The sequence below is a fragment of the Tursiops truncatus genome, chromosome X (genome assembly GCF_011762595.2).
Source record: "Tursiops truncatus isolate mTurTru1 chromosome X, mTurTru1.mat.Y, whole genome shotgun sequence".
Taxonomy (NCBI): domain Eukaryota; kingdom Metazoa; phylum Chordata; class Mammalia; order Artiodactyla; family Delphinidae; genus Tursiops; species Tursiops truncatus.
Window position 1 is genome coordinate 108,166,652 of NC_047055.1, and position 25,010 is coordinate 108,191,661.

The 25,010-nt window shown below is 41.4% G+C and overlaps 1 protein-coding gene and 1 pseudogene across 6 annotated transcripts in view; one reads left to right on the top strand and one right to left on the bottom strand.

Annotated features, from left to right (window-relative positions):
• Positions 1 to 25,010, bottom strand: part of POLA1 (DNA polymerase alpha 1, catalytic subunit) — a 303,889-nt gene that overhangs the window by 262,941 nt on the left and 15,938 nt on the right. For 5 of the 6 annotated variants that reach the window (XM_019927727.3, XM_019927725.3, XM_019927726.3 and 2 more), the window contains exons 5-15: positions 17,677 to 17,792; positions 16,843 to 16,905; positions 15,884 to 15,976; positions 15,366 to 15,453; positions 14,913 to 15,114; positions 14,646 to 14,824; positions 8,643 to 8,755; positions 7,817 to 7,933; positions 6,517 to 6,591; positions 3,767 to 3,905; positions 2,562 to 2,716 (exon numbers count right to left, since the gene is read on the bottom strand). In XM_019927727.3, coding sequence (XP_019783286.2) covers positions 2,562 to 2,716; positions 3,767 to 3,905; positions 6,517 to 6,591; positions 7,817 to 7,933; positions 8,643 to 8,755; positions 14,646 to 14,824; positions 14,913 to 15,114; positions 15,366 to 15,453; positions 15,884 to 15,976; positions 16,843 to 16,905; positions 17,677 to 17,792 — 1,340 coding nt within the window. The remainder of the gene's footprint in view (positions 1 to 2,561; positions 2,717 to 3,766; positions 3,906 to 6,516; positions 6,592 to 7,816; positions 7,934 to 8,642; positions 8,756 to 14,645; positions 14,825 to 14,912; positions 15,115 to 15,365; positions 15,454 to 15,883; positions 15,977 to 16,842; positions 16,906 to 17,676; positions 17,793 to 25,010) is intronic. The other variant, XM_033850128.2, reaches the window with a different exon arrangement.
• LOC109548726 (cytochrome c-like) lies at positions 4,318 to 4,710 on the top strand (annotated as a pseudogene).

Sequence of the window (25,010 nt, forward strand, 5' to 3'; positions counted from 1 at the left end):
GTTCAAAAAAGTCAAGATAAATGCTTGATTCAATCTATTTATTTACCAGTTTTCAAAATAATGAGTTAGTTCCCTAGCTTTCTTCACAGGTGAGCAATGCGGTGCTGTGTTTACAGTATCATTATGAAGTCGTATGTTTCAATCTGTTGCAGTTATACTTATACATGCTCAAATTGTCCCACCTTTGGTGTAGGAAACTCTTCAAGTTTACTCTTGAGTCCTTCTGACATATCTTCAGTAGACTTTAATATCGTCCTTGCTTTCTAGTATAACAAGAAGTCCCAGGCTTATCCTGGACATTTCCTGCCCCAAATCAGCTATTTCTTCACAAAACCCTATTTCCTTTCTGGGGAAATGGTATTTAGAAACCTCACTCTGGGTGCTGGAAGGATTTTTTTTAACTAATTAAATTTTCCCCAAACACTTAACTAATAAATATCTACTATATCAACTATTATTAAAAGATCAAATCACATACAAAAAAAAATTGCCAAAAGGCTGTTAAAAAAGATCCCCATCAATGTCAAAGGATTTAAAAGCAAACACAAAGAAGCTCCCATCGAACAAAGAGAGACAATTTAAGCAGCAAAAATAACAAGAATAATTAATGAATGAAACAGATTGAAATATACTAAGTATATATAAAGCCCATGAGTTTATAATGATAGTCCATAAAAGACGAAGCAAAAATAAGTAACAAGAAAAATAAACAAATCATGTGTCAACAGTGCACATAATGTAGGTCCCCAACTTCCCTCTCAGAAAACTGGCAGCGAAAGAGAAAGAAGTACACATTTATCTCTTCTTTCCTATATAAAGTATTGCAGCATAACCAAATAGTACTGGTTAATGAGGAAAAGTTAATTTTATAGAAAAATTTAACTAATAATCATTCTAATATTTCACATGCTTAACTAATAAACATGGAAAGGATGACGGAATTAGAAGACCATTTTACAACTCCTAATGAAATATCTAATTTAGGCAAAAATTAGATCAGTGGTTCTCAACCAGGAACAATTTTGCCCGCAGTCCCCAGGGCACATTTAGAGATGTCTGAAGGCATTTCTGGTTGTCAGAACTAGGCGGTAGCGGTGATATTTGGCATTGGGTGGAGGCCAGGGATACTGTTAAACATCCCACAATGCACAGGACAGCTCCCACAACAGGTTCATTCGGCCCAAACATCAGTATTGCCGAGGTTAAAAAACTTGAACCTACTAATCAATGATAGCCCCACTAACAGTGGTTTAACCAGACATTACGTGCCTACTGATACAACCCAACGTGAAATACACTGTACCACCTACACAGTATTTTGGCCAAAAAAAGTTAAACCTGAACCTAATCAATTCGGCAGTGCTAATGAGCAGGGGTGGATACTTTTTTCCGTAAAGGGCCAAAAAGTAAATATTTTAGCCTTTCAGGTCACAGAGTCTCTGCCATGACTACTAACTTTGCTGCCGTGGTACAAAAGCAGCTGTAGATAATATGTGAACGCACAGACATGCTGTCTTCCAGTGAACTTTATTTACAGAAACAGGTGATGGGCTAGATTTGCCCGCAGGCCACAGTTTGCCAACCCCTGATACACAGGAAGAAATCCACAGACACGAGGAAGCAAACAAATACAGAAAATGGGTCATTCATTGAGACCACTAACAGTGATTCCTCAGTAAGTCAACGTCACTGAAAAAGCTGGAGGGGGTGGGAGGGAGCTGCTCACATTTAAAAGAGATTCAAGAAACAAAAATTAAACACCGTCTGTGGATCTTGTATAAATCCTGACTCAAATAAATCAACTGTTAAAAGACATTTCTGAGGGCTTCCCTGGTGGCACAGTGGTTGAGAGTCCGCCTGCCGATGCAGGGGATGCGGGTCCGTGCCCCAGTCCGGGAGGATCCCACATGCCGCGGAGCGGCTGGGCCCATGAGCCATGGCCGCTGAGCCTGCGCGTCCGGAGCCTGTGCTCTGCAACGGGAGAGGCCACAACAGTGAGAGGCCCGCGTACCGCAAAAAAAAAAAAAAAAGACATTTCTGAGAAATAGAGTCATGTGACTATGGACTAGGTATTTTAGCTGGTATCAAGGAATCACTGTTAATGTTAATAGGGGTGATAATGGTATTCTATAAGAAAGTGTGCATGTTTTGAGAGATGCAAACCAAAGTATACAGGGGTAAAATGACACAATGTCTGAGATTAGCTTCAAAATACTTCAGGAGGAAAAAAGAAGAAGGGGGGCGATAAACAAGTGTGACAAAATCTTGCTAAATGGTGAATATGAGTGATGGGTATATAGGAGTTCATTATATTATTCTATGTCCATCTGAAGTTCTCCAAAATAAAAAAATTTAAAAACACAAAGTCCAGCAATTTAAGTCTTTAAATAAAAAAACCCTCCAAACCAGACAAATTCAATTCATTCTTCAAAATGGAGTTTGGTAGTGAATTAGTATTCTTTCCCTTCCAAAAAGAACAACCTCCCCTTACAGAAAAGCTATACAAGTGCAAGAAGTATCGCACCTCTGGCATAGGTACAAAATCTGTCCTGTTTCTTTACCTCGTTTTCATGTGTCTTTGCATTCTGCATTGTCTTCATGCTCAAAGACATGACCACAAGTGGAGGAGGACCAACATCCTTAATTACGTTCACCAGGTCCGGTTTCAAGGCCACTGCCTCAACTTTACACCAACTGATTGGCTGATTCAAGAGCTCTGAAAAAGAATAGGAACAACAGATCAATAGCTATTTGCTGAAAAAGAAAAGTTACTATAATTAAGACATCTGTGATTAACCGAGATTGCCTTCAATCCTACCTTCTACTAAGAATGTCTTATTATAACATCTAACTAAAACTAAACCACGTTATTGGATTGTATGCAAATCTTCGTGTGTGTATACATATGTTCATTTTCCTGGGAAAAAAGTCCACAGCTTTCATCTGACTTTCCAAAAAATCCAAGACCCAAAATAGGTTTGTAAAAGCCACAGCACTGCCTTAGAGGAATAAAAAAAAAAAAACAGTTTTGGGACTTCCCTGGTGGCGCAGTGGTTGAGAATCTGCCTGCCAATGCAGGGGACACGGGTTCGAGCCCTGGTCTGGGAAGATCCCACATGCCGTGGAGCAACTAGGCCCGTGAGCCACAACTACTGAGCCTGCGCGTCTGGAGCCTGTGCTCCGTGTGAGAGCCCGCGCACCGTGATGAAGACTGGCCCCCGCTTGCCGCAACTAGAGAAAGCCCTCACACAGAAACGAAGACCCAACACAGCCAAAAATAAATAAATAAACAAACCAATGAACCAACAATAAATAAATAAATTTTTTAAAAAAACGGTTTTAAGAGATTCATGAAGACAAAACAAAGTATCACAAATGCAAGTATTGAAAAACATCAGGTAAGAGACCATACATGCACTATCCACACCGGGCAGTGATGTTTTGCTCCTTCAGAAGTCAGCAGTTCACTATGTAGAACAGCTGAGCCACATCAGCCAGGTTGGAAGTCCACGCTGACAGCAACACAATGAAGGATGCACCCAAATGCCCGAGTAGGCTAGCTAAAACCTCCTTCCCACTAAAATGCTAAGCACCACGGTGAAAGAGTGATTTCAAACGTACTTCCTATACTCACTCAAGGAAAACCTTAAAGAAACTAACATTAAAAAGGAAGTGGTCGCACTGAAATTGAGTCCAATTCTTGAACTTCTAGAAACCGCATCTAACAGCAATTTACTTAGCATTCTGAAAGTAAATTTTCCCTTACGTGGATTTTTTACTTCGAGCCAACAAGGTCCTTTGATCTTTCTGTTCATCAAGAACAGTTCCAAGCTGGATGTGTTGGTCCCAAATACATGAGAAAAAGTTTCTCCTTTCAAATCCTGAGGAAGCTGTGGCATTTCAGCCTGAAAAAGGCAAAGACAAAAAAAAAAATCTTTTTTTGTTTAAAACTATTACTTCACATTTTCCAAAGTCTATATTTGAAATAAACAAAAGTCTCTCTATGAACCACCAGAAGAAACCCCTTTGATATATATGAAATGTAATTTGCCACAAATGAAATCCATAACAATTCACAGTAGGAAACAAAAACAATTCACAATGACAAAATAATGCATCTTGATGACACCCATCAGAAGAAAAATGGGCCAAGAAGCTCCTGCAAAAGAGGATTTCTGTCCAGAGCTGTACATACCTTACTGATAAAGAATAGCCAAATATATACAACTCCGTTAGAAGAATGAAAGCGAGAGCGCGGGACGTTCGGCTTGCGAGCGGGAACCTCTTAGTCGTGCATGGAGAAAGAACGATTTAAAAATGGGTGATGTTGAGAAGGGCAAGAAGATTTTTGTTCAGTAGTGTGCCCAGTGCCATACTGTGGAAAAGGGAGGCAAGCACAAGACTGGGCCAAATCTCCATGGTCTGTTTGAGTGAAAGACAGCTCAGACTTTCAGATTCTCTTACACAGATGCCAACAAGAACAAAGGCATCACCTGGGGAGAGGAGACGCTGATGGGAGTATTTGGAGAATCCCAAGAAGTACATCCCTGGAACAAAAATGTTCTTCGCTGGCATTAAGAAGAAGGGAGAAAGGGCAGACTTGATAGCTTATCTCAAAAAAGCTACTAATGCATAATCGTTGGCCACTGCCTTATTTATTATGAAACAAATGTCTCATGACTTTTTGTGTACCATATTTAAATTGATCTCATACACTAGAATTCAGATCATGAATGGCTGAGGTAATATTTCTGTCCTGATTTAAATAAGATTGGCTTGTGGCTAAATGAATATAGTCAGTTTTTTGAATTTCGATAGTAATTCTGGTTCAAAAAGTACTATCACTGTTTTCCCCTTCTAAAGAGATGATTAAACTTAAATAAGGAATGTTAAACTTTTCAGCGATACGGTGAATGCCTTCTCAAACCGTATAGGAGATTGGTTTTATATTTAGATTTCTATAACTGGTTATATTAATATATTTAAATACTGAGAAGCTCCCTTAACTGTCTCATAGACCAGCAAGATTCACCTGTGTTTCAAGTTGTGTTCGTTTGCCTGTTAAGGCAAGGGCTGAAGATATACTGACACATCCACTTTATCTTTTTGGTCTTAACTACGCCAATTTAATTAAAATTCTCCATCTAAAATATTGCGTTTTACTTAATGAAAGGAATTTTAGTGTGGTTTATGTATAGCATCAAATAAAGAATATTTAGTACTTTTCACATTTTATAGATGATCTTTAAGATCAGATGCTTTTAAAATTCACTGTGACAAGATATGTTAGGAAACTTGCTTGTGAATTCTCTACAAAGTCAGACTAAGTTATAATTCAGGATTGTCTTTTAAACAGGTATTCAGAAACACAACGGCAGAACTACTGTAGATGTGTGATGGGCAATGGTGCTTTTGCCAACTCAGAAGGGTTAAGGCAGAGGAGCTTTATCATCAGCACAAATTTGTAAATTATCTGATCATAAGGCTTGAAAATTAAAAACAAAGTCACAGATCAAAATAAATAAATAAATAAATAAAAGCAAGGGAGTAGGACTCATTCAAAATGCTTCCATGGAGAAAATTTTTTATGGGAGACAGTGTTTTATTTTTCTTTTCATAAGAAATATTCACGTTCTCAAGTTCTATATATATTGCCATGTGTGCTCTGATGAATACAGCCTAAACAAACCGATAATAAATTCAGTAATTTTCTTACGTTATCTGAGCAAAAAATAATGATACTGGTTATCATCTTCCTGTTGATGCTTGAAACAGTTGCTGCTTATAGAGCAATTTAAGACCAGGAATAATTACTAGTGCATCAGTTGAATGCTACATACATCCCTCAGATTAGAAATCCACAGCTAAAATTATCAAGTCATAAGCAATGTATTTCATCACAACTTTATTAATAATTTACACATGGCATGCAAGAAATGTTATTTCAAATTCATTTCTAAATAAAAGTTTTGACAGTTACAAAAAAAAATGCTTCCATGGTACTTTTCATCACCACTGTCAGAGATATTTCTTAAGTTTCCCTTTTCCAACATCATGAGATCAAAACACTAGAACGGAGAGGTAAAGAGAGGTTAAGGTCCAGTTAATTAACATCCTGCAGCAGTGACCTTGTCTGTCAAGGGAGCAGGAGCAGCACTACAGTGACGCTACTGACGCTCTTCTCTCACCTTCCCACTGCTCAGAGGGACACTTCAACAGACTAATGATGTCCAACTCCATCTTGTGGCATTCATTCCACTTGACAAACAGTTGTGCAATTTCAACTTATTTATGTAAAGATGCATACTTGAAAGCAGAGAAAGGCAGTATAACCTATAGTCTACATATTTAAATTCATTTTATTCATTTTAATTATTCATGACTATAAGTTCACTTCAATGAACTATAAGCTTGAAGAGCCCTGCCAATACTCCTAATTGAAAGCCAGTTGAAATTTCAAAAACAGGAAAATGCCATTTTCAAGCAAAATCCATTCATTTTCTTTGTTTGACTTACCGAGTATCTAACTTCCAAGTACTCCGACTTCTCTGGAACATCAGGTATCTCAAAAGCATAGTTCTTTTCCACTGCCTGGGTAAGTTGATATTTAAAAATCATTAAGATAAAAAAACTTTTCACAAACTAAATTGACAAGCATTACATACACAACGCATGTCTCTGTATTTAATCATTATGGAACACAAAGGTAAATAAAGCCAAAAAAGCACCTTTTCCCCCTCTCAACTGGGACTAAAATAGCCAGTGACAAAATGTTAAAAAGACTTCTTTTGGACACTAGAGAACTTAGAAGTATTTGCATTCAAGAGAGGTAATAAAACATTAAAAATGTTTACAATGTTAATGCACTAAATTATTTGCTACTCTTCGATACTAAGCAACTCCATCTTGCTACAAAAATTAATGATAAACATTATAATCATAGCTCACATGTACTGAGTGCTTGCTATGTACCAAGGATTGTTGTAATCACTAATCCTAATTAATTGACTTAACCCTTCCAACAGCTCTTGAAATAAGGCCCCACTTCTCAGGTGAAGAAACAGGCCCAGAGAAGTCACTCAGCACTTGTTCAAGGTCACAGACCAGGAAGTGGTAGGGCTAGGACTTAAAGCACAAGCAGTCTAGCCTGAGCACCTATGCTCTTCACCATTGCACCACACTGCTTCTAGAATTTTAGAGACCTGATCCATCAGCCACAAGTCAAAAAGCTCAAATAGTTCAGATGGTTAGCCTCATCTTCAGCAACTCAATCCTCCCTTTATTGCAATCACTGTTAATATAGCCAGTGTGCTGAGGAACTTACAGCCCCACAACTATGGCCAAAGGCATCAATAGCTCACTAAAATGAAGACAACTGATCAATATGTATCACACGACTAGAAGAACTTTGTTCTATCAGAAATTGCATCATAGACCCTGACTTTTAAAGATTTAACCTTCTGACCAAGACAACTTGGCAATAACCAATGTAAACAAGATCAGAACAGTTTCTTCTCCATCTAAGAATAAGAACACAAGCTATGCTTCAAGTAATTGCTTCAAGCAATTACTTTGCTAATGTTATCTTTTTATTCAAATTAATGAACATCATACACAGTTTAAAGAGAAAGAATAAATATTTTTATAAATCTAACATATTGGTTTTACATTGCTATCTATGAAATTTCCATTCAATGAATTATAGCCACACAGAAGGCATTTTGCAAAAAGAAGATATGCAATAACTATTTGCTAAATCAGGAAATTAACAAACAACCAATATATAGACCTGAAAAAATTATCACCAAATACAAACCTTGGACTTGAATTTCATAATCTTATATTTTGCTGCTATTTTCTCATCAAATTCATCATAAACATCCTTCATTGTAACTGGAGTTCCACTTTCTTTCCCTGTATTTAGATCAATTTTCTGCTTTCCCATGGAGAGCGGAGGGGAGGAGAAAAAATATCTGTACATAAGATCTTTTCAACCACCAGAAACCCAAGCCTAAATCAACTTTCATCTTCACGTACTTGAACATTTAATAGAATAAGGTGAGTTCAAAGATACAAATGGACCCAAAAATGTACTAAATCCAACACCCAAGTCCTCCCAATGGCATCATAAAACCCAGAGATAAAGATGATCAATCCTACAAAATGGGAGAAGAGTGTTGTAAATCTTGACCAAGACGCTTCACAGTTCAACTGAGATGGGAAACAACTGGGGTTGAGAGGAGAGTGTGGATGTTAAGCCCTAATAAAAAGAAGGAGCAAATGGAACTGACCTTGTTAAAAATGGCTGTGGAGGAAATAACAAAACCATGAAAACTGGGCCAAACACCATGTCATATTTTAGAGTCATAAACTCCCAACCCCAATAATTACGGAAATGGGGAGTGGGGGGGAGACAGCATTATGTACTGAAACTCAGGCACTTTTACGCTCTTTCTAACAAGTTGAAAAACAGATAGTGTTTCACTCCACTTCCCCCAATGTCTAATGGAGCTGCTGACAATCAGTGGTCACGAGGCAGGCAATAAGAAAGGCTGTAGATAATCCACAGCCCTGTCAAAGGACAGGGCTAGTGGCAGAAGACAGAATACACTTGGAATTAGAAGCTGTCTACTAAGGTTTACCGTTTCACGCGGAAGGAAGTAGAGCGTTCGCTCAATGTTTTTCACCATGACACAACAGCTCACATGGGTTTGGGCGAATTCGATCCAAACTTTGCCAAACAGAAACACCACACCTACAAAAATAAGGAAAAACCATGGGAAAATAAACATTTCAGTTATATCACATTAAAGGGACGATGTAAAAGCTCACTGTGTCCACACGTTTATGCTTTGGTAAGTCATTTCTTACAGCAAATGCATCTGCTGTCCATTCCCAAAAACTAGTTCCTTTACTCAGTACCTATGCCATGACAATATCACACCAGTAAAATCTGTGACCACTGGGAGGACAGGGAACAGAATGATTCTCTAACTTGGTGGGAGCATTTTTCCCTAGAATTAGGGAGACATCCCAGGTAAATAGGGACAAACCTCAGTTATCAGGGAGACATCGCAGGCCCGGATAACTACTGAGACACCCTAGGTCAGTGTAGAAACCGCTGGGGAATTAGAGAGACATCCCGGCTCAATGTAGACAGACCTCGAAAACTAGGGAGACATCCTAGATCAGTGTAGGAGGAAAAACAGGACATTTTCCCTAGAACCAGGATTACCCACATTAAGAGAAACAAAAAAAAGCAACTTATTCTCCAACAAAACTCGTACTTAAACCTTTTATGAGAACTCTGAAAATGTAATACTAAACTCCTTTCTAGCTTGTACTTACCAATAAAACTTAACATTCATGTGTAAGGATAACTATGTATGGTATATCAGTATTCTCCTGTATGTAAAATTGTGTTTTGGAAAAACATAATTCATCTCACATCTTATTCCATATAATAGTATATATCTCCTAATAGGGCTAAACTATTATCTTCTATTTCACCCTTTCCATCTCACAGACTACTGAAGACATCTGGCTGGGTAGCATTTGTAATGTTCCTCCCTCTCCTATTTCAGTTTAACAAATGGGGTCTAGTAACCAAATCCTTTTGAGATCCCTAAGTAACATAGACCACAAAGTGGTAAACCAAGCCTTTCTGGACATCAAGCCATTGTTCATGAAACATGGCCATCAAGAAAGGACTCCAGGGCTTCCCTGGTGGTGCAGTGGTTAAGAATCCACCTGCCAACGCAGGCGACACAGGTTCGAGCCCTGGTCCGGGAAGATCCCACATGCCTCGGAGCAAGTAAGCCCGTGCACCACAACTATTGAGCCTGCGCTCTAGAGCCCTCGAGCCACAACTACTGAAGCCCGTGTGCCACAACTACTAAAGCCTGCGTGCCTAGAGCCTGTGCTCTGCAACAAAAGAAGCCACCGCAATGAGAAGCTCGCGCACCACAACGAAGAGTAGCCGCCATTCACTGCAACTAGAGAAAGCCCGTGCGCAGCAACAAAGACCCAACTGAGCCAAAAATTAATTAATTAATTAATTAATTATTTTAAAAAAGAAAGGACTCCAGAGGGAATTCCCTGGCAGTCCAGTGGTTAGGACTTCATGCTCTCACTGCTGAGCGCCCGGGTTCAATTCCTGATCTGGGAACTAAAATCCCACGTGGCCAAAAAAAAAAAGGACTCCAGAGATTTGATAGTCAACCTAAGAGATGGTCACTGTGCAAAATCCCGGGCTCCATGAATAATTAGACAGCAGTAATGAACATAGCCGCTTATAGGGCCACTTGCCTGAGGCACTTAGAAAATTCTGGCACATGCAAAGGCTACTGTTCACAAGGCCAATTACTCCAGTTTCACAAGATAGCTCATCAGCGCTTCCTTCTGTCACTCGTTCTAGTAGAAATAAGACTATCTAAGAATTTTCATTTCTGCAGATGATTAAAATTCTTACAAGAGTTGTGTAATTTTCAGCTGGGGTAAAAGAGGTGTGGGGGGAGATAGGGGAGAGAGAAGGGAGGACTGTGCGGATGATTAAAAAAGAAAAAAGTCACAGTAGCTCAGAAAATTAAAAGTCATCCTCACAACAGTTAGAGACGAAAAACCAAAATTCCATGCAAAGAAAAATAAAGACCCTAATACTGGATTCAAAGATTCAAATAGCTCATTTTACAGTCAAACTAATATCACATTTCATGCAACACATTTGACACTGTTTATGCCTCATTTGCCACAAAAAGATCATGGTAAACAAAGATTACATTCCCCTTAAAGTTACTAGCTGAAACCAGGTGCAGTCAGGATTATTCAACCTTGAAAAAGTCATAATGAAGACAGGATATCTTCCCATATGCAAAGAGTAAGATTCTTTTCATAATTACGGAGCATTCAGCAACAACTGACTTACTTAGAATCTGTAAGAAAGTGAGAAACAATAACAGGGTCTTTAGGAGTACTTCGTTTTTATTAGCAACATTGATTTCACCAAAGCTCAGTGATCATTACCTGCTATCATGATGAAACTGTTCAACCCTCTGAGATTACAGGACTTTTTTTTTTTTTTTTTTTTGCGGTACGCGGGCCTCTCACTGCTGTGGCCTCTCCCGTTGTGGAGTACAGGCTCTGGACGCGCAGGCTCAGCGGCCATGGCTCACGGTCCCAGCCGCTCTGCGGCATGTGGGATCTTCCCGGACCGGGGCACGAACCCATGTCCCCTGCATCGGCAGGCAGACTCTCAACCACTGCGCCACCAGGGAAGCCCAGGACTTTCTTTTTTTAAGCCATCTACATCCATCGCAGAGGACACAACTTCAGAAGTACCACAGAACAGCAGAGTGGATTACGAGTGAGAAGCCCTGAACTCTGCCACTGAGGAGCTGACCACTTTATCTTTTGGAGCCCCAGCTTCCTCTGCTTTAAGTGAGTAACTAGAGATGATGGTATCTGAGGCCTTTTCCAGCAATAGAAACTCCCTTTTACCCTAGCATTTAGAAGACAGGCCAGTAACAGACTGGTACCTCTTTCAAATGCAAAATATTTCCCAATAGTGGTTGAAAAGGCCTACCCATGACTATGGTCAGTACCAGAATTCAACAACAATATATACCATAAATCGGTTGCTTTGCAAATATAGCTGTGCTTCAACGTGCTTCAATCTTAACCTACAACATCCATTACTATAGATCAACACTAGTCAACAGAAATTTCTGTGATGACAGAATTCTTCCCTACCTGTGCTATCCATGGATAGGGTAGCTACTAGACACACGTGGCTACTGAGCACTTGAGATGTGACTAGTGGCTGAGAAGCTGAACTTTAAATTTTATCTCATTTTAATTAAACTTAAAGAGTTGCATGTGGCCAGTGGCTAACATAGTAGAGAGCGCAGCTCTAGACCCCTGCCCTGCGAAATGATGCTGTTTTTTACTAAGAGTATCAACCAGTAAGCAACAGACAGAAGTAATAAACTCATTTTCACACGGGAAAGAGAGAGGGTTGTTGTTTCCTAAGGTTCTAATTTTTGGCAACTGACACCAGCAATCTGATGCTTTATATGTGGATTTATGGAAGACCATCCACTTTTGTGTTAGCCATTCTTAATCCACAATGCTACAAGGCTTCAAGAGGCAGACTTGGTAATAGCAGCGAATGCAATGCTGATTCTCTGAAACCTTTCACGTGCATCTACAGGACTGTCGCTGTGCAGTTTATTTCAATGAACAGTTACTTAACATCTACTATGTACCTGGCATCATCCTAGATGCTGGAAATAAAAGGTCCCAGCCCTGCAGGAGTTTAAAAGCTCTGAGGGAAAAGACAACACAGAAGCAGATCTTTTCAAAATAATATGACAAATGCTGCAATGGGTAAGGGTTCGATGGGGGTCACAGAAAGGGCTCTTAGGCCAGTTTGGAGGATTAGGAAATTTGGGGAGACCACACTGGGGCTGAGCCAGGTGAGGTCATTCTAGGCAGACAAATACAGTGAATAAAAGGATATGGTATAAAGAGCAGTAGGTACATACAGCAAACTATTTCTAGGACACAAAAGTCCTACACAGCAGGCAATAGAAGCCTTACTAAGTAACTTGGACTGTAAGTCACAGGCAGCAGCCACTGCGGATTTTCTCTAACGAGGAAATGACGTCCTGAGCAATCACTCAGGCTGCAGTGTGGAGGATGACAGCTGAGGGATCAGTTAGGAGGCTGGGTTCAGTAGCAGGAAGGGCTCAAGGGTGGGAGTTGCGAGGAGAGAGAGAAGACAGCTTGTCTAGTTTAGAAGGAGAAAACTAATAAGACTTGGTGAGGGAAGGGAGGAAAGGGGGGACTCAAGGCTGGCTCCCAGGTTTCTGGTTTTCATGGGACCATTAATCAAGTCAGGGAATAAAAGCCAGCCTGGAGCAGATACAGCAAAGCACAGGGAGTGGCACCGGGATGGGCAGGCCCACCACGTCACCCAAGTCCAGTGAGCACCAGCCATGCTGCTGTGCTGGGAGGTCACACGACACACACGTGAAAATGGTGTCCCCTGAAGCTGTATGATGGGGCTGCCCTGGGTTTAATTTGCAAAGCCTCATGAAATCACACTTGCCGGCCCACCCTGCACCAGCGAGTTACAAAGCAGGCAAAGAGGCGAGAGGGTCTAACCAGATCATCTTGCCCTAGCTCAGGTAGATGAGATACCATTTCTAAGACTGCTTACATCTTTACCTCAGCAATGAACACATGGCAGTTTGCTACTCAAGCAGCTCCGCAGGAGTTTCAACTCTTCGATAAGCGGAGCATACTAATGCTGCTGCCCCCGCTCTGATGGCTAATACTCGGACTCCAGGAAATCACTTTGAAAAAATTCAGTTTGTATCTACCCTTACATCCAGAAACGGATCTGAATAAAGGCAACTGTTTAAGGGTGTATACTGTATTTTTTATGAATCTGACATGCCCTATCCTGCCCAGCCCCATAGTGAAGAAGTGCTCAAAGGAGCACAGAAGGAAACTAGAGAGCCTCCTGGCTCTTTGTGAGTCAGAATTCGGAGTATCAGCTCATTTGGAGGAGGACCTGGGAATTAGCCTGGATCCCTCCTTTCCGTCAACCCCCCACATCCATCCATCCATCCGCCAACGAGTTCATGTCGAAGTACAAGTTACGGGCATTCGCTCCTCTCCTCCACAGCCGCCACTAGGGCAAGTAACTAGCACACCTGCTGTAGACGGACTGATCTCCAGAGCTTCCACACTCCCTGAGTCCAGCCCCAGGCGTGCGCGCGTGCACACACACACACACACACAGCCTTTTCTCCGCATAAACCAGAGGGTTCCTGTTAAAATGTAAACCCAACCATGGGGCCGCTCAACCCCCTCACCCCTGCACCCTGCACTGAAAATCCTCCACTGCTCTTAGAGTAAGACTTCAACTCCTTAATACGGCTTTTAAGGTCCTTTATTATCCGGCCTTTGCATTCTCTCCGACCTGACTTTCAGCCAGTCCTGTCGCTTGATTACTCTGCTACAACCACGTAGGCCTCCTCCTTTCTCTCCCCAGGCCTCTGCACTTTCGGGTTCCTCAGGCTGAAATACTCTCTCCTCGGCTCTGAATGTGCCTCAAATCTCAGCCCAACGGCCATTTCCTCAGACAGGCCCTCCCTGGCCATCCCCCAACTAACTGCCTTTACACCATTCATTAACTTACCTTATTTACTGCCTATCTCTCCCACCCTACTAGAACGTTAGCTCCACCAGGACAGGGAATTTGCCCAGCGTGTTCACCCCATCTTAGTGCCTGGCACAGGGCAGGTGTTCAAATTGCTGAAGGAACAAATTAAAGACTGATTCCACTTTAAGTAAAGTGCATTCCAATACGTTCAGATACATTAACAGTGAACTATAATACAAGCACACACTGCAAAACCACATATAACTGGTTTTGGGGATAAGCGCCTGTAAGGACTATTCACACCACAACTCCTCTCCATCCGGGTGGCTCACCCACTTTACAGTTCATGAGTGTTGCTCTTACTATGTACGTACATGAGGGCAGAGCCTGTTCCAATTACAGTCACTAACGCTTCAGGGAAAGGCGCTATTCCACATTAAAGACATCCAGTTACCGTATGTAACTGTATGATTACCTGGTTGGCTGTATGGATCTTCATAAGCATCCAGCCAATAAAACTGAAATACTTGTTCCTCATCTGCCCCTTTTACCAGTGGGAGGTGACTGGAATCCACTTGAACTTCCAGGGCTGAGAAACTGCTGTCATCTTCCTGATCAATGTCCCAACAAGAGACATCTGGGAGAAAACTTGCTCTGCAAAAATCACATTTTCAAAATCCTTTCAAAATCCGATGGGATAATTGTAGCACTACTTGTCAGAAAAGTCATAAAATGCTCTTACGAGTAGGATATGGTCCCTTTCCCAGGATCTGCCTCATGTTTTGTCCCCTCTGCTGGCTCCCTCTCTTGGTCGGAGGTCTTGGCACCCACCGGCTCCACATCCACCTCCTCCGTTTCCATGGGCTCATCAAAGTCGCCATCTTCAAAATCCATTGCCCCTGACTCCTCCTGGTCAACTGTACGCAATGCCAGCACCGGCTCTCCTGGGGGTGGCATCACACAATCCCATCATGTGCCGCTGCCAGGGAGCACAAAAGCTTCCCCTACGCTGCAACGGCAGCCTACCCCTTGCCCACATGCTATTCGCATTTCTCTTCAATCTCCAAATTGGATGTTTTTTAACTTTTCCTGCTATGAATTCAAACCTTTCACGCTGAAACTGGCTATTGCAAGCCCTTCAAATTCCCCCCACTTCCTCCTTCACGGGGCCTCCATCTTTTGACAGCAGACTTACCAGCAAATCCAGCACATTTAAGAGGGGCAGGGGTTAATGAAGGCTCCTTCCTTGAGACCGGGGAAGTGGTTTTTCCTGAAGGAGCTGCCTGTCAATGTTTTTAAATGTTTAGTCAGTTAGACCTGCATACTAAAAATACGCATCTGTCCTACCCTGACCAGAGATAATGACAGTTCCTATCTATAAAACGATTTTCTGTTTTATTAATGTAACATCTTCAATTATTTTACTGTTCCTAGGTTTACCAAAAAAACACCTGTTTCCAGAAGGAAAATTATTGCATCTAGCACAGCTGTAACGCCTATACTAAACATGTACTAGTTACTACAAAATTTACTATGAGAAACAGGCACATGCTATTGTTGAAATATATGAAACTATATAAAATGAAACAGGAGTCCTAATTTAAAACAAAAGCAAGAACAAATTCAAAGGCATTTCGCTCACACAGAAAAGCAACAAAGTAAGTTTTAAGCAATAATATAAATCAAGATTGAAGGTATTTCCACACACTATACCTTGGGGGTGTGCATAGAGAAAGGATTCAGTGAAGCTCCACTGGATCCTTTCTTCTTCGGTATTATTACAGGTGGTGGAGTTATTTGAGGTGTCTAAAAGGAGGGGAAAGACAGACATTCACTGCCATGCTTGGTTTACCACAAGACACAAAAAGTATGTTTCTTCCCCTAGTGAAGCCCAATGAGCAAAGCACTCTTTTCCTTCCCTGCTCCCCCCACAGATCTATGTTCATGCAGTGAGGTTACTATAGCAACAATACCACAGACTCACTAGAAAACCAGAATAGATATTGAATCCACCCCTCATCAATTTTTTCTCTTTAAAACTTAACATACTTCTCCCTTACCCTTCCAGAATATTACATTTAAAAACTGCCAAGCGCGAACTACACAGTGTAGGTGTAAGTCATTTTAATCAAGGGTCACTTAGAAAGAAGCACATCTCTAAATGAGAGCTTAGTCTTGCTGTGAAACAGCCCAGTTGCAAATTTCAGTACAGATGAACCTGTCTGAGTTCTATCAGGGACAACTCACTGCCTCTTCCCTCAACCCCACTCAGAATTCAAGACGAGGATCTCACGCCTGATTGTGCAGACTGACAGGCTTCAATCCATTTCGGGAACATACACGGCAGCAACTGAGCACAAGCAGTGTGCCTTCCCAGAACTGACTCATGTGGATTCTTACTACTTCAAACACAGCCCCACACGGCCCAATCTACACAATCACAGAGCCTCGAGGAGCTAGAAACTACTCACCTAAAATGGTGAAAAGAAACCAATTTGAAGGGCTTTGTTTTGGTTTGGGGGTTTGTTTTCTTTTGTTTTGTTTTTTGGTGGTGGTGTTGTCACTGAATTTTCTGTTTTGCATTCTAGCAATAGTCTGTTTTGTAAAATTACTGAATTGTTTCTTCAGCCCATGTCTCCTGAATATTTGACAACTCCTGGAGATTCACTTACCTCAGTGTTCAAATCCTGTAGAATATCACCTAGCAGATCATCCTTGGACAAGTCAACAGCTTTCTGGAAATTATAAAGGCAGGAAGAATGAGAAAGCCCTGCCCTTCATATTTTCACCCAGACCCCATGTCAGTGGAAGGAAGAACCCAGCCAGTCAGTCCTTGCCTCTTCATCCCTAACTCTGAGGGCTCCTCTACTATTCACAGATCTTAACCACCAGGGGCCTAAACATAACTCCTACACCCTGAGCCCCCGCCCTCAATTTTCAGCTTCATTCCATAATCCTCCTGCTAACCACCAAAATAAACACACTCACTGCCAGTGCAGCTTTCTGGTTTAGGTTTCTCTTCTATCTCCAAGCCACAACCACTGAGGTGCCTCAATTCACCTAGAAATCTACATCCAACTTAGTGACTGAGATTGGGAAAACATTACTCAAATATTTGAGTTCAAACATATTGGGACTTCCCTGGCAGTCCAGTGGTTAGGACTCAGCACTTTCACTGCCGTGGATCCGGGTTTAATCCCTGGTCAGGGAACAGAGATCCCACAAGCCACGCGGCACGGCCAAAAAAATTAAAAAATACAATAAAATAAAAATAAAAGCAACATTAAAAAAACATACTGACCACCTACTAACTGTATAATCAAACATTAAATATAATCAAAGATCAAAGACCAAGCTCATCTAGAACCAGGGGATGAGCCTAGAAGCCTTCATAAGATCATCTGTTTAGAGCTATGGGGAATCTGACAGGAAAGGTGAACTATGAAGAAACAGGACTCTTCGCTTCACAAAGGAAGAGGCAAATATAAGAAAACCATGAGACGCACATCTGCGGTTTTCCTTCCAGCACTGGCAATGAACATTGACTTGATATTGTTCGGTTTTGTCACCATGGCCTTCTTGACATTCCTCTTGTCTTTGCTGCATGCTTTATTATTTTTTCCTGTTGGAAGAAAATTTGTTTAGAAACACGCACCAGCAAAAACCAAAATGGAAAACCAAAAGCCCAGTCACCTGCCCTCTGTATATGAGATTGTGACAAGAAAAATGTTAAAAACTCAAAATACAAAACTATGAGACTTTATGCAAGGTACACAGGAAAGAATCTTTAAAATGAACTGAATTCAGGACAACTTGACTAAATGTTACTACAGAAACTGATGAAATGCCAGTCAAATATCAGGATGAGTTAAGTGGGACTGTTTAATTGCTGCTGTTAATGTAAATTAAAAGCTTTTTAAAAGGTGGGTGGATTTTTTCCCCCCCATAGAAATAAAAAGATCAAGCTCATCTGGTTCCAGGGGATTAGGCTTGCAGTCTTCATGAGATCATTTTAGTGTGATACTGACTGACAGGAAAACTGAACTACGAAAAAACAAGATCACCAGTTATGATACTGTAGCATCCTAGCTTCCATTTTATGAGGAACGCATGTCCTAGCAACACTAAACAGCACGGAGACATTTGTTCCATAAAGAACAACTTGTGCCATATGTTTTCTCTTCCGGGCATGTGGAAACCACCTGCAAACTCCTCTACTACTGTCAATTTTACTCTCGCTTTCTGACTCATCCCAGAGCAGCCTCCACCTACAAAAGACCTAGAATGAATAGTTAACATAGTGTGGTAGTGGCATACGAATACACAGATCAGATGAAACAGAATATAGATCTAGATAAAGACCAAATTACTTATGGAAATTTAGCATAAAACAAAGGTAACATCTCATATTACTGGGGAAAAGATGGACTTTTTAATAATTAGTGTTGGCTACCCATTTGTAAAGAAGTAAATCAGTATAAACACCAAGCAGATCACAGATCAAAATTTTAAAAATGAAATTATACAAGTACTTTAATAAAAAAGGCAAATTCCTTGTAACCTGGATGTGGGGAAAGTCTTTCTATCTATGATTCAAAATCCATCTGCAAGAAAAAAAAAAGGATCGACAGATGCAATTATATCAGAAACAGGTTTAAAGACAAAACAGAAGAAAATTTTTGCAATACGTTTTACAGAGAAAAAACCAATTTCACTGATATTAAAAAAAAAGGCCAGTGGAATTCCCTGGCAGTCCATTCGTTAGGACTCCACACTTCCACTGCAGGGACCCAGGTTCGATCCCCTGGTCAGGGAACTTAAGATCCCACAAACCACATGATATGGCCAGAAAAAAAAGGCCAAAAACCCAAAGGGAATGTGGGCAATAAATACTAACATATGGTTCACATTAAAAAAATATACAGGGCTTCTCTGGTGGTGCAGTGGTTAAGAATCTGCCTGACAATGCAGGGGACTCGGGTTTGAGCCCTGGTCCAGGAAGATCCCACATGCCACGGAGCAACTACGCCCGTGCACCACAACTACTGAGCCTATGCTCTAGAGCCCACGTGCCACAACTACTGAAAGCCTGCGCGCCTAGAGCCCGTGCTACACAAAAAGAGAAGCCACCGCAATGAGAAGCCCACGCACTGCAATGAAGAGTAGCCCCTGCTCGCTGCAACTAGAGTAAGCCCGCATGCAGCAACGAAGACCCAACGCAGCCAAAAAAGTAAAATAAAATATATAAACAGCTATTAAGTTTTATGAAAAGATACCCAACTTCATACGTAAAAGAAATGCAGATGAAAACCACACCAAGATGTCATTTCTTGCATGTTAGAGTGCCAAAAATGTGAAAGCTTGACAACACATTCTCACCACATTCTGTTGGTGAGGCCATGGTGTCCAAATGGACACTCATATGTTGTTCATGGGAGTGTAAAATGGAACAACTCCAATGGAGAAGAATTTGGCAATATCTCATGAAACTTCATGTGCATGTACTCTCTGAGCCAGCAATCCCACCTCTAGGAATTTTCCCTGAGGAAAATACCATATGCATAGTTATTCAATGTGGTATTATGTGCAAGAGCTAATTACTGAAAATCTAAATGTTCATTCAAGAACACCACATGGGAGACTTCCGGGAAGATGGCGGAAGAGTAAGATGTGGAGATCACCTTCTTCCCCACACATACACCAGAAATACATCTACACGTGGAACAACTCCTACAGAACACCTACTGAACACTGGCAGAAGACCTCAGACCTCCCAAAAGGCAAGAAACCCCCCACGTACCTGGGTAGCGCAAAAGAAAAAAGAATAAACAGAGACAAAAGGATAGGGATGGGACCTGCACCAGTGGGAGGGACTGTGAAGGAGGAAAGGTTTCCACACACTAGGAAGTCCCTTCGCGGGCAGAGACTGCGGGTGGTGAAGGGGGAAGCTTCAGAGCCGCGGAGGAGAGCACAGCAACAAGGGTGCGGGGGGCAAAGCAGAGATTCCCGCACAGAGGATCGGTGCAACCGGCAGTCACCAGCCCGAGAGGCTCGTCTGCTCCCCCGCCGGGGCGGGCAGGGCTGGGAGCTGAGGCTCGGGCTTCGGTCGGAGCGCAGGGAGAGGACTGGGGTTGGCGGCGTGAACACAGCCTGCAGGGAGCTAGTGCGCCACGGCTGGCCGGGAGGGAGTCTGGGGAAAACTCTGGACCTGCCGAAGAGGCAAGAGACTTTCTTCCCTCTGTTTCCTGGTGCACGAGAGGAGAGGATGAAGAACGCTGCTTAAGGGAGCTCCAGAGACGGGCGCGAGCCACGGCTAAAAGCACGGACCCCAGAGACGGGCATGAGACGCTAAGGCCGCTGCTGCCGCCACCAAGAAGCCTGTGTGCGAGCACAGGTCCTATCCACACCCCCCTTCCGGGGAGCCTGTGCAGCCCGCCACTGCCAGGGTCCCGTGATCCAGGGACAACTCGCCCGGGAGAACGCACGGCGTGCCTCAGGCTGGTGCAACGTCACGCCGTCCTCTGCCGCCGCAGGCTCGCCCCACACTCCGTGCCCCTCATTACCCCCGGCCTGAGTGAGCCAAAGCCCCCAAATCAGCGGCGCCTTTCACCCCGTCCTGTGTGAGTGAAGAACAGACGCCCTCCAGCAACCTACACGCAGAGGCGGGGCCAAATCCAAAGCTGAGCCCCTGGGAGCTGTGCGAACAAAGAAGAAACAGGGAAATCTCTCCCAGCAGCCTCAGAAGCAGCGGATTAAAGCTCCACAATCAACTTGATGTACCCTGCTTCTGTGGAATACATGAATAGACAACGAATCATCCCAAATCAAGGAGGTGGGCTTTGAAAGCAAGATTTATGATTTTTTCCCCTTTTCCTCTTTTTGTGAGTGTGTATGTGTATGCTTCTGTGTGAGATTTTGTCTGTATAGCTTTGCTTCCACCATTTTTCCGAGGGTTCTAGACGTCCTTTTTGTTTTTTTTAATTTTCTTTCTTAATAATTACTTTTTATTTTAATAACTTTATTTCATTTTACTTTATCTTCGTTCTTTCTTTCCATCCTTCCTTTCTTTAGACAACGATTCATCCCAAATTGAGGAGGTGGGCTTCGAGAGCAATATTTTTGATTTTTTCCCCTTTTCCTCTTTTTGTGAGTATGTGTATGCTTCTGTATGAGACTTTATCTGTATAGCTTTGCTTCCACCATTTGTCCTAGGGTTCTATCCGTCTGTTTTTTTTTGTTTTTTTCTCTTAATAATTATTTTTTTATTTTAATAACTTTATTATATTTTATCTTATTTTATTTTACTTTATCTTCTTTTTGTCCTTCCTTCCCTCCTTCCTCCCTCCCTCCCTTCTTTCTTGCTTGCTTGCTTGCTTGCTTTCTATCTTTCTTTCTTTCTACTTCTACTAATTCTTTCTTTCTACTTTTGCTCCCTTTTCTTATGAGCCGTGTGGATGAACAGCTCTTGATGCTGCAGCCAGGAGTTAGTGCTGTGCCTCTGAGGTGGGAGAGCCAACTTCAGGACACTGGTCCACAAAAGACCTCCCAGCTCCACATAATATCAAACGGCGAAAATCTCCCAGAGATCTCCATCTTAACACCAGCACCCAGCTTCACTCAACGACCAGCAAGCTACACTGCTGAACATCCTATGCCAAACAACTAGCAAGACAGGAACACAACCCCACCCATTAGCAGAGAGGCTGCCTAAAATCATAATAACTCGACAGACACCCCAAAACACACCACCAGACATGGACCTGCCCAACAGAAAAACAAGATCCAGCCTCACCCACCAGAACACAGGCACTAGTCAGGAAGCCTACACAACACACTGAACCAACTTTAGCCACTGGGGACAGACACCAAAAACAATGGGAACTACGAACCTGCAGCTTGCAAAAAGGAGACCCCAAACACAGTAAGATAAGCAAGATGAGAAGAGAGAAAAACACACAGCAGATGAAGGAGCAAGATAAAAACCCACCAGACCTAACAAATGAAGAGGAAATAGGCGGTCTACCTGAAAACGAATTCAGAATAATGATAGTAAACATGATCCAAAATCTTGGAAATAGAATAGAGAAAATGCAAGAAACATTTACCAAAGACCTAGAAGAATTAAAGATAAAACAAGCAATGATGAACAACACAATAAATGAAATGAAAAATACTCTAGAAGGGATCAATAGAATAACTAAGGCAGAAGAACGGATAAGTGACCTGGAAGATAAAATAGTGGAAATAACTACTGCAGAGCAGAATAAAGAAAAAAGAATGAAAAGAACTGAGGACAGTCTCAGAGACCTCTGGGACAACATTAAACACACCAACATTCGAATTACAAGGGTTCCAGAAGAAGAGAAAAAGAAAGGGACTGAGAAAATAGTTGAAGAGATTAGAGTTGAAAACTTCCCTAATATGGGAAAGGAAATAGTTAATCAAGTCCAGGAAGCACAGAGTCCCATACAGGATAAATCCAAGGAGAAATACGCCAAGACACATATTAATGAAACTGTCAAAAATTAAATACAAAGAAAACATATTAAAAGCAGCAAGGGGAAAATAACACACAAGGGAATCCTCATAAGGTTAACAGCTGATCTTTCAGCAGAAACTCTGCAAGCCAGAAGGGACTGGCAGGACATATTGAAAGTGATGAAGGAGCAAAACCTGCAACCAAGATTACTCTACCCAGCAAGGATCTCATTCAGATTTGATGGAGAAATTAAAACCTTTACAGACAAGCAAAAGCTCAGAGAGTTCAGCACTACCAAACCAGCTCTACAACAGCTGCTAAAGGAACTTCTCTAGGTAAGAAACACAAGAAAAGGAAAAGACCTACAATAACGAAACCAAAACAATTAAGAAAATGGGAGTAGGAACATACATATCGATAATTACCTTAAATGTAAATGGACTAAATGCTCCCACCAAAAGACACAGATTGGCTGAATGGATACAAAAACAAGACCCATATATTTGCTGTCTACAAGAGACCCACTTCAGACCTAGGGACACATACAGACTGAAAGTAGTAAGGGGATGGAAAAAGATATTTCATGCAAATGGAAACCAAAAGAAAGCTGGAGTAGCAATTCTCATATCAGACAAAATACACTTTAAAATAAAGACTATTAGAAGAGACAAAGAAGGACACTACATAATGATCAAGGGATCAATCCAAGAAGAAGATATTAACAATTGTAAATATTTATGCACCCAACATAGGAGCACCTCAATACATAAGGCAAATACTAACAGCCATAAAAGGGGAAATCGACAGTAACACATTCATCGTAGGGGACTTTAACACCCTACTTTCACCAATGGACAGATCATCCAAAATGAAAATCAATAAGGAAACACAAGCTTTAAATGATACATTAAACAAGATGGACTTAATTGATATTTATAGGACATTCCATCCAAAAACAACAGAATACACATTTTTCTCTAGTGCTCATGGAACATTCTCCAGGAGAGATCATATCTTCGGTCACAAATCAAGCCTTGCTAAATTTAAGAAAATTGAAATTGTATCAAGTATCTTTTCCCACCACGACGCTATGAGACTACATATCAAGGCCGTATAAGACAAACCCACAGCTAACATCGTCCTAAATGGTGAAAAACTGAAAGCATTTCCACTAAGATCAGGAAGAGAAGACAAGGTTGCCCACTCTCACCACTCTCATTCAACATAGTTTTGGAAGTTTTAGCCACAGCAATCAGAGAAGAAAAGGAAATAAGAGGAATCCAAATCGGAAAAGAAGAAGTAAAGCTGTCACTGTTTGCAGATGACATGATACTATACATAGAGAATCCTAAAGATGCTACTAGAAAACTACTGGAGCTAATCAATGAATTTGGGAAAGTAGCAGGATACAAAATTAATGCACAGAAATATCTGGCATTCCTATACACAATTGATGAAAAATCTGAAAGTGAAATCAAGAAAACACTCCTATTTACCACTGCAACAAAAAGAATAAAATATCTAGGAATAAACCTACCTAAGGAGACAAAAGACCTGTATGCAGAAAACTATAAGACACTGATGAAAGAAATTAAAGATGATACAAATAGATGGAGAGATATACCATGTTCTTGGATTGGAAGAATCAACATTGTGAAAATGACTCTACTACCCAAAGCAATCTACACATTCAATGCGATCCCTATCAAACTACCACTGGCATTTTTCACAGAACTAGAACAAAAAATTTCACCATTTGTATGGAAACACAAAAGACCCCGAATAGCCAAAGCAATCTTGAGAACGAAAAACGGAGCTGGAGGAATCAGGCTCCCTGACTTCAGACTACACTACAAAGCTACAGTAATCAAGACAGTATGGTACTGGCACAAAAACGGAAAGATAGATCAATGGAACAGGATAGAAAGCCCAGAGATAAACCCACGCACATATGGTCACCTTACCTTTGATAAAGGAGGCAAGAATATACAGTGGAGAAAAGACAGCCTCTTCAATAAGTGGTGCTGGGAAAACTGGACAGGTACATGTAAAAGTATGAGATTAGATCACTCCCTAACACCATGCACAAAAATAAGCTCAAAATGGATTAAAGACCTAAATGTAAGGCCAGAAACTATCAAACTCTTAGAGGAAAACATAGGCAGGACACTCTATGACATAAATCACAGCAAGATCCTTTTTGACCCACCTCCTAGAGAAATGGAAATAAAAACAAAAATAAACAAATGGGACCTATTGAAACTTACAAGCTTTTGCACAGCAAAGGAAACCATAAACAAGACCAAAAGACAACCCTTAGAATGGGAGACAATATTCGCAAAGGAAGCAACTGACAAAGGA